Source organism: Monopterus albus, unplaced genomic scaffold (genome assembly GCF_001952655.1).
Source record: "Monopterus albus unplaced genomic scaffold, M_albus_1.0 scaffold243.1, whole genome shotgun sequence".
NCBI lineage: Eukaryota > Metazoa > Chordata > Actinopteri > Synbranchiformes > Synbranchidae > Monopterus > Monopterus albus.
In genome coordinates this window covers 373,441-384,292 of record NW_018128123.1, presented here as the reverse complement: position 1 = coordinate 384,292, position 10,852 = coordinate 373,441, and the positions used below count along the sequence as shown (strand labels likewise).

General features: G+C 39.5%; 1 protein-coding gene across 1 annotated transcript in view; it reads right to left on the bottom strand.

Annotated features, from left to right (window-relative positions):
- Positions 1-8,072, bottom strand: part of LOC109972012 (opioid-binding protein/cell adhesion molecule-like) — a 641,198-nt gene extending 633,126 nt beyond the window's left edge. Inside the window, exon 1 of the mRNA XM_020620599.1 lies at positions 7,853-8,072. Coding sequence (XP_020476255.1) covers positions 7,853-7,913 — 61 coding nt within the window. The 5' untranslated portion in view covers positions 7,914-8,072. The remainder of the gene's footprint in view (positions 1-7,852) is intronic.
- Positions 8,073-10,852: the final 2,780 nt, after the last annotated feature.

The following is a 10,852-nucleotide window of genomic DNA, read 5'->3' as shown; positions in this document are numbered from 1 at the left end:
AAGACAACCAGGCACAGGGACAGTTTCTTCCCCCAGGCTGTCACTCTGATGAACACTTAACCCACGACAGTATGACTGGACAATAACCCTCAGTGCAACACCTGTAAATATACCTTGTACAGATTATACAGACTCGTACAGGTCTCTAGTACTCTGTTTTAAGTACTCTATTTTTATCCCTAATTATCTCATTGAACATTCCCTTGTTGTCTGCATTGTTCACTGTCTATACTGCTTTTTCTGCATTGTTTGCACTGGTTGTTGATGTTAATACTGCTATTTTGTTATATTACACAGCCTTATGCTGGTTTACTGTTTGCACATTGAGAGCCAATGTACCTGAGTCAAATTCCTCGTGTGTCCAACACACCTGGCCAATAAAGCCGATTCTGATTCTGATTCTGTCCTTGACTGAAGAAGGTAGACAAGACAAAGAAGATTTGTGATTTAAACAGCTGGTGGTGGAGAATACAGTTCAGCAGAATAATGACCAAAAAAACTACTAGCACACAAAAATGTGCAGTCAATGGTGATTTCTTTACAAATGGAAGCAAATCTTTTCTGTGACACGGACAAGTGACAGATGCCAAAAGTACTCTATGGACACAACAAAAAAGTTTTTTACACTAGTATTACCATGGCAACAAATGTGAGGAGTACTCTGTCAGTCAAAATAACAAACTGGGCTTAATTTTCCTGCCAGTGCAATTTCTGTGTCACTTCAATTGTTGTCGTTATGCAATTTTCCTGTCTACTTTTTGTTGCACTTTGGAGCGTTTGGTACTTTCCTGCCATGAATGAATGCGTTTACACTAAGGTAGGAGGAGAGGTGCAGTTGAGGCCATGTGTATGCCGATTAGGCAGCGCAGTGTAAGCTTGATGCTAATTTTGACCTGAAATTGTGTTAACGGTAACACCTGCTCCAACCACCTCTTATTGCCATCACAGATGCACTTGCAAGATCAGGTACCCAAATGTATTTTAATGGCCACACCAACTTAAAATACATCAAAAACATTTAAATCTACAACTGATCTGCCAGAATTCACTCTGACAAGTTTATTGTGAAATTATTTGTATCACAAAATTTGTGTGATAGTTTAGAATAATGATCATTTTAAAATAAAATATTAAAGCCAGTCCTCAGTGTGTGGCTATAGATATGAATATGAATAACAGTGTTGGCGCATATTAGGACACACCATCTGTCGTTACAGGACCCAGCCAGAGGTGATCTGAAGTCAGTGTTTGGGAATCACAGATCAGACATACAATTACACATAAGCACACAAAATAACACATGAAAGCAGCTCATGAGCCAAGATAAACAGCAAACACTTTGCAGATGTCTCCTGTTATGCAGCAGGTCGAGTCAGTCCGACCTCTGTCACTGTTAAATTACAGTTTCTTCAAATAAACACGTTTCACACAGACATAATGCATTAACATCATGCTCCCCTGCCACAGCAGATACGTTTTGCATATTTGGCACCGGTCTTCTTTCTGATTGCTAAATAAAGTGCTCCCAAACTTTAGATGACTGGTCATCCGCTTATCTCTGCTGTAGCCGTGCTCACTACTGTCCACTCCTCTCACTAAAACACTTTGCTACGCCATAGTGATGCAGTTACCCAGTCGCTGAAGCAGCCACCTCACAGAGCTATGTGACTAGACCCAACTAGGTGAGAATTCAATTCGCAGCCAACTATTTTTGTGATTGATTTTATTGATTAGTTGTTGCAGCCCTAGAGTACATAACTGGTTGGAGAAGAGGATATGAGGAAAGAATCTTCCCTCTCATATATTGTGTTTCCATGTCCTGACATCAGTCAGTCAGGTTATTGCCCTGCTCTTTAAAGGGGATGAGAGGAGCTGGTTTGATTGGACCACTGACTGTATATAAAAGCTGGACAAATCCACTGTGATGTCACCCACTAGTTTTCTGAGGAGTGGTTCTGAAGCTGAAGCTTGGCTGCCACCATATTGTTGGGGCTTCACTCCACCTGCTACATGTAATCCAAAATAGGCAAAGAGGTGGAACTTGAGTGGAGCTCTCTACACAGCTAGCAGCCAGCCACCTATGGCAGGACAAACCCACCTATCACTCAAAGTGGCCACGGCTTTAATTAATGCCTAACTTTTAGTCTCAGTATAACTTAAAGTTCACCCCCTGTACAGTTGTCATTGGAATGGGAAATTAGCTAAAGAGACTAAAATCTTTTTTGTACCAGGCTGTAAAAATGTTTATTTCTGCTGGAAAGCTTTAACATGGGAGACTCTGGGAATTGACTCGCTTTAGCAGCCAGCCTCTAGTGGCCGTTTGAGGGACTGCAGGTTTTGGTACTTCTGCACTGGCTTCATTCCTCAGCCTCAGAGTCTGCTCCTTGAATTGGACAAAACTAAGTCAGCCACTAAGCTAAGACTCCACCTGCTCACGATGTATTCCTCCTTCTACTAATGTATTGTGCCTCTCCCAGTGACACCTGGCCGCACACAAAAGTGCACTCCATCTCTGGTCACCAAGATTGCAAAACATAGTTGAACAGGCCCATCTGTGCCTTGTGCATGGAATTCAGACATAAGCTTAGCACTGTGCCCTATTTCAGGACAATAGAGCTCAATTTATATTCTATATATTTATATTGTTTTGACAGAATTACAGTTTGTTCCAGCTCATTCATTCTGTATTCAGCAGGTTCATGTCAGTCTCTGGGAGGCATTCTGGGAAGTGTAGTAAATCACTATCTGGACTAAAGGTAGATGAGGACAGTCCAGGAAATGTGTATCAGAAAAACATGTTCCAGTGCTTCAAGTTCACATTACATCCTATTGTAAGTGTCTGTGACTTCTCACAGATGTCAGGCTTCTCACTGTCGAGCTGAGAAGTACATCTCATGGCCAATTTATGTGACATTCATTTATAACATTCTGACATCACGCCACTGTACACAGATGCCAATATCTACCTACCATTGTCTGCCATCTGCCTGCTCTGCTCCTACATTCTGCAGCATGGTTTTATGTGGACTCTGCACTGGGAGACTGACAATTTTTTACAGCAGCAGCTCTGCTTCTTTTTCCTTGAAATCCCTACTGAGTAGCTGTAGCACTGCGATAAGAATAAAACATGCTCTACTCATCAACAATGATCTCAGTGTCTTTAACAAAAGGCTGCATACAACGAGCACACCATGGCGCCCTTACCACCACCCCTCTCCATCTCTGCTCTCTCAGCTAGTCTTCCAGTAACAGCTGTTGCTTCAAATTTTGATCTAACTAGCTATAATTCTTGTCTTTGGCTAAATGGACTCATGGAGGAAGGACAAGAGCACAATACACAGGCCTGCGAGGCTCCTCAAAGAGTTAGTGCCGCATCCTGGCAATATCGCCAGCACTGTCTTCTCCCAGCCACATACAGAGAAAGAGGGAGGGAAGCAACCCGCCTAGTCAATGAGGCTGCCTCATTACCAGTGTTTATCTTAAGCTGGATTAATACTCCAGAAGCTCTCTTCCTTTCTTTGTCAGAAACATCAGAAACATGTGCTTTTTTTATTTTTGTTTGCTTGTTTTTTTATGTTATTGGAATGTTTTAGAATTTTGCTCTTTACTTTTGCAACTTTGTTTCCTCCATGCAAAAATAACACCTATTAATGACTGCGTGACTGGTTCTCACTTACTCCGACCCCTCACATACTGGAATGTATTCAGTGGAAGATGACAAACTGCTGAGGTTCAGATCTTTCCTTCTTTCAGGAAACTATTTACATTTTCAATCCACTGACAGAAACAGTGCAACCAGATGTAGAAAAGCAAGAGGTACTCTTTGAGCTGCTTCAAGTCTACGGCTTCATCTTACAGACAACATGAAGAGAGACACTCATTCTAGTACTGCTGGTTTTTCACTCCCTTTTTGTTTTCATGACTCTGGTGTTAAGCATAAACCAATTCTGTCATGGTGAATCCAGCGAGCTGTCTGTGCCAGGCATACAAGGTGGCAGAAAAGAATGTATAACTGCATTCAATGAGGGGCAATATGAAGCTGCTCTTAACATATCCACACATATTGTTCCTTTGCACTTGAGAAGCTCAAAGGAAAGCACAGCATCGATGTACTGTGCATGATGTCAACCGCCTCCTGGAAACTACTGCTGTATACAGATTTTGAAATAATGAAAAAGAAGTATGGTGCAAAATGCATCAACAGAAAACTGAACCGGGCTTCATTTTGGAGAAATTCTCCTACCCTCGCTCCAGTGAGCTGACACAGCCCCACAGCAAATTTAGCCTGCGGCTCATCCCCTTGGGGTGCACCAAGAAGTGCTTCAAGCACTTATTCGAGTCGACTGCCATCCAGATGTACAGTGCTTCCTGCCACAGTAGCTCCAACCTCAGCCAGCAAACTAGCTGAGTGCTTCAGCACAGCCACTCCTTACCGTCTCTAACCATGCCACGAGATTGTTTTTCCCTGCTCCTGTAATCTGCCCTTCTCTCTACATCCACCCCACCTGTCTAGCTGTGCCCTCAGGGTCCTCTGCATATGAGCCAAAATATCATTCTTTCTTTCATGAACAGTCATAGCGTACACAACCTGCTCCATTTGTGATTATAATCAGAACAGCCTATGACAGGAGCTGCAGGAGCAGCTACCTTCCGTTTTAAAAATAGACCCCCAGTCTTGCATATTAAAACAATCATGACAGCATAATCATACTGACACAAAGGGTTTGAGCTCAGTTGGAAAGTACTCAAAATAATTACTTACACTTTAGGAAACATTACATTAACATGACTAGAGTTGGGTTCTGGGAGCTGGTTTCAGTTTGGATCACATTCCTACTCTAATGAACCTCAGAGCAGACCTTGTGGCTCTCCTCACTTTATTATAAGTGCAATGTACAAAACATTCAGGTAACATTAGTAAGCTTTTCATTTCTAACCACCGCTGAGTCCCTTTTGCCTGAAATGACTAACACTACTGACAGTGCTGGAAGGTAACAAAGCACACTTATTCATTTACTCATTACTGTACTTATGTGCAATTTTTAGGTACTTGTACTTTACACAACTATTTCCATTCAACTCCACTATATATTAGATGGAAATGCTTTTTCTCAGTTTATTTGATATACACAGGTCCAGATTTTAGGAAGAAAACATGTTAATCAAATAACACATTCTTGTAGATTAAACTATATTGAGAAGAAATAACATTAGATAAAATAGTCAAAGAAACTTCCACCTAAAGCAGCTATGACATTAAATGTCATATGAATGAAGAATACCATCCCAGATGGTCATTATATGTATTACTTTGAGAGGGAGGCATTTGACATAATTAGTATTGTTTTTAAACCTTTTTTTATAAAAAATATTATTATTAATGGTAGTAGTAGGAGGAGGAGGAGGAGGAAGAGTACCGTTTTACAAGGACAAACAAACAAAAGTATACAAGCATATAAAGGAAAAGAACAATACCATAAGCTGAAAACTAAATAAAATGGTTTCTGACAAAATCCTGTACTTTAAAAATATTGGAATGAAGACTTCTCATTCTGCTGAAGTAATGTACATGTACTTCAGACATCACTGTTCAACAAAGTGCCTTCCTCCTGACCACACCCACAGGTGAAACAGGCCCTAAACTTTCAGTCAGAGAGGGCAGCAAAGTGCTGCATTTCAGCCTCTGCTACTCCTTCCACCACTGACTGCCAGCTGCATATTAGCCATATGTCAGCTAAATAAAGTGACACACTTAAAGCCAAAATGAAACTGTTTGCCACTGTCTGTAAGCTGGCTGATGTCTGTACTTGGCCAGTTTTCATGTGTTTGCAAAAGAAACCTCCCTCTAAATGAGTTGTCTAGGCTGAATCAGGCTACGAGTCAAAGCTGAAATGTGTCTCTCCTCTCAGCCAACAACATGTAATTACAGCCCCAAACTGAATCAGTTCATAACTATAGTCATTTGCAAATGTTAAAAACGAATGGGGTTCAAAAAGGGATATGATGAAATGCAGTATTCGCCCCAACCTTAAGCATAATTATAGTAGTGATATGTGACCTGTTTCATGACAGCCAGTGATGCACTCATACCCTGCATACCTCTGCTCACCTGTAAGTCATATTTTTATTCACGCATTTAATATCCTCCCTATATTCTTTGGTTCTGTTTATTTGTTATCTTTTTTTTAAATGCTCTGTATTTGCCCTAACCCTTATTAGTGCCTTATTCTGTCAATGCAATGACTCAATTTCCCCATGGAACCTTTTTAAGTTTCATCTAATCTAACACATCTCTGATTGTGCAAGCGATCTGCTGATATGCAAAGTAGTTCACCACAATTCTGGCAGTGTCTGCAGAATGGATTGGAAAGGAAAAGGACATTTTCTCCAGCTGTATTAAAAGCAGGCAGTTTTAATAGTGTCACAAAGTGACACAAAACACATCAGTGTCTTCCTAGCTGCTTGTTCCAGGGGAAATTTGTGTATTTTTCCAAAATATTTTCAGGTAAGCAGACATCATTTGCTGCCTGCAACACAAGTAGTGGCATATGGTATTACAGTGAGAGTGACAAATTTCTTTAAGTGGGCTTAAAACAAGCTCTGTCTGGTCTGCTCACCACACAGGGTGAGTCATTTGATTAATTCCATCTTTCTCTTTCCACTGACACATTTCAAATACACAATTAGGTTGAAAAGAGCTAAGAGTCTGTGACCCCGTTTGTCAGAGTTTTATGCGCTAAAACAGCCTGTCACAGAACAGCAAAGTTTCTGTTTAACAGTGTAGTTCATCATATTCAGCCCTCATTCAGTACAGCTGAAGATGGTATAAAAACAGAAGAATAAAAACGCTTCCATTAAAGGGGGTTGACATTGGTAAAAAGACAACATTTTTTAGTCAGCATACTCTAAATAGAAATCATTATCAAGAAGGTAAACCTGTGACCTCGTCCCTACTATTGACATGACTTTCCATTATTTTAGATTTTTAAGCAAAAATCTTTGACAGTTCTGTTTATCTGTGCAGGGGTCCTTCCCCCCAAGTCACTGATTTATCCACTTCATTGTCTGTTCACCTATTTATTTTACTGTTCACTTGTGACTTGAAGGGTCATTATCAAATCAGTGTTTGTCCTTGCATCCCTATGCTGATAATGGTAAAGGTGCAGTTTTCATTTTCCTAGCTGGTCTTTATTTGCACGCCTCTATATCTAGCCACAATCTAATTAACTGAATTGAATTCTTAATGTCACGTGTAAACAAGGTCAGAAAGACTGAGCTGCTTCACTGCTCTCCCTCTAATAGCAACGCTGCCTGCCCAGGGAATACGTAGTTTAATTTGGATGACCTGACCGCGAAGTCAGTGTGGATTAACAACTAATACTTAATCAACTTTGCAGCAAAGACCTCCAGTCCATGAGATTTACCGTGCGTCAGGATGATCCGCGGGCAGCAGGTGCTACAAACGCAAAAAGCATAGTCGCACAGTGCAGGTGACTCGAGAATAGTGAGCATCATATACCTTCTATTCTTATTCTTTCTTTCTTTCTTTTTTAAAAAAAAAGCAGAATTACAGTAAACTTTGACTTAAGAGAAAATGCTGCAGCCTAATATAACTGGTGTAAAAATACATTCAAAGCACGCTCGGATACTTGGAGCGTCAATCTACTGGCACCACAACAGCTCAACTGCACTTCACTAATCTGGGATTTGATGGCATCCTGGTGTCAGGTGTAGACGAAAGACTCTCCGCGACATGCACAAGCCACTTCATGAACTGACAAACAGTTCCACCCAAACACAGTCGAAGATAGCGCAAATAAGTGCTCTGGTGGTAATAAAAGCCATCACTTACCTTGCTCCATCATCAGGATGGTCATCCCGAACAGCACAGCCCAGTACAGAGGGTTCTTCATGTTTATCGCTGTCTTTATGTCTGCTGTGTGATGACGCCTGGGTAAAATAACCTGTTAGTCTCTGGAAATCCTGAAAAGTGCTTTCCTTCAACTCCCCGGTCCTTCTGTCTGACTGTAAAGCGTCGACCAACGCAGCGCTCAACAAAGTCCCTCCTTCAAGTGTCAGGCTATTGGCAGCGCTGCCAGAAGCAAGTTAGCGGAAATCACAACGACCACTTCCGGATCCGCTTTTCAAATTAAAAATACACTGACGATGGATCATATATTCATGTAGCCCGCCAGTAACAGCGATACTTTTAATATAAAGATGAATCGTCCCACTTCCTGTCCTGACCCGGTTGAATGTATGTAAATTAAAGTGGCTGCCGGTTGCGACTTGTGGAGGCGCTTGCCGTAGTATTTCACTAGGCTCAATGAAAGTCAGCTTATCTCGTTTGTCCTTACATATTTATCTTAATTCAAGCAAAACGAAGCAATTTTCTGTGTTTATGTAGGCTTCATTGTAGGATTTTTCACCGTTTTAGGTGTTTTCAGTTTCCCATGGAACCCAGCAGTAAACGGGCTATGACTAATTTTAACATGCAAGAAGTGGGTTAAGACTGGACAGCCTTAAAACAACCAGTGACGGTCATATATGCCAGACTGGCTGGGGGCCACGACCCTAGTGAAAAGTATTTTCTCTTGTGTTTTCATATGATTTTGTTATTTTTGTTTTCTTTTGTGATAGGTCTATGCTGCTTCTAAAAAGTACCTAATGAAACAAACCGAAAAGTAATTGGGTTGAACAGCTTAACATTATTTAACTTTGAAAAGCTTAAAAATGAAAAATAACTGGATATCAGTCATTTCAGCTGTCTGTGGGTGTTTGTGTGTGATCAGTGGCTTAACTGCAGACTTGCTGATATCATATAAACAACAACTAACCACTTTCTGTTAAGCTATAGATATTCAATACCAGCATTATAGCTCATAAAATAGAAATAAAACATTAAATAAAAATTATAATCATATCCATTAATTTTTTTAAATTTACCAATCAAACGGTATTTCCAACTGTAGTGCTGTGGAAACAGATTGTAGAAGCATGCAGAGACTGTTTGACAAATGCAATCCATCATTTAAACTAAGTCTACTGAATTAGCTTTTTGTTTTCTTACCAATATGACACAGTCAGTGCAGTAGCAGCCTTATCAAAAGTTGTTCAATTCTGAGTTGAAAGACTTAAATTCCTTATGTAAACATATTATTATCAGTATATGGCCCATTCATTACAAAACATTTTTAACAAGCCCTAGTGAGAAAAAAAAAATTATTTTTCCATCTTTACCCAGGATGGACCCAGGCACTCTGAGAATTACATAATCAGCATAACATGATGCAGCATTCTGACAAACTAAAGTCCCTTCAGTAGATCATATGTCTTATACTCAGAGTTACCAGATCCTTAATCAGTAACAATGTTATGGCTAAGCTTCTCTTGGTTATGTTTCATGCTATTCAGGCCAATAAAATCAGTGTCTTTAATGTGCCAGACATTGTTTCTGCATACTTCTACACAATGAAATATTAAACACTAAGTCATTTGATTTCCCCTTTAATGCTGCACAATCCTTTTCCTGTGAGAAAGAAGACTTGTTGCCTGCATATGGCCTTCTAATTGATTGATTGATTGATTGATTCTTCAACATGCAGAACAGAACAAATGAACAAATGACAACAACACACATAATTACACATATCCAACCAATGCTAATCCAAAATCAGTTTGCTTACACCTATTACATGTTTGAATGGAGTAGGAAGAAGTCAGACTTATCCAGTCCTACCCCATGACATCATATTATACAAAATTTCATGCATCATTGGCTGCAAGCAGTATCTCTACATAGATAAAACAGAGTGTTTCCTTAATGCCTTCTCGAATAAATCTTATTCTTGCATATATCTTGTATAACACATACATTTATATTTATATTTAAACTCCTCAATTCTAGTACTATTTTTCATGTCCACAGTTAAGTTATTCCATAGTTTGACCCCACTTATAGAAATACAAAATCTTTTTTTGGTTGTACGTATAGCATGAACTTTTAAATTTAAATGTCCCCTTAAGTTATATCCCCCTTCCCTTTCATCAAATAACTTTTGGATTCCACCAGGTAATAAATTGTTCCTGGCCTTATACATAAACACAGCAGTCTTATATTCCACTAAATCAAAGAATTTTAACAATTTAGACTGTATGAAAACTACATTTGTATGATCCCTATACCCCATCTTATGCACAACTCTTATCGCTCTCTTCTGTAATATGTACAATGGTTGAAGTGAACTCCTGTATGTATTTCCCCAGTTTTCAACACCATACTCCAAATATGGCAAAATCAATGAACAATACAAAATCCGCAATGCTTTAACGTCCAGCATATATCTAACCCTTGCCAATATCGATATATTTTTAGCCATTTTATTGCGAACATGTCTAATATGTGATTTCCAGGATAATCTGTCATCAACCATTACCCCCAGAAATTTAATTTCATATACTCGTTCAATGTTGGCACCCCCAATTCTCAATTGAAGTGCATTATGTGGTCTACGGTTCCCAAATACCATATATTTAGTTGTCTCTAAATTCAAAGATAGTAAATTATTATCACACCATTTCTTTATCTTCCCAAATTCCTCTGAAACCCTTACAGAGAGTTGCTGTAAGTTTTCATCTGATGCCCAAATGGTAGTATCATCAGCAAACAAAACCATTTTAACAGTTTCAGAAACCTTACATATATCATTAATGTATAATATAAATAATTTAGGTCCCAAAACAGAACCCTGAGGCACTCCACATACAATGTCCAGTTCACTCGATTGGTATTCACCCAACCTCACAAATTGACGCCTCTGTGTCAAATAACTTCTGATCCATTTCCCAACCA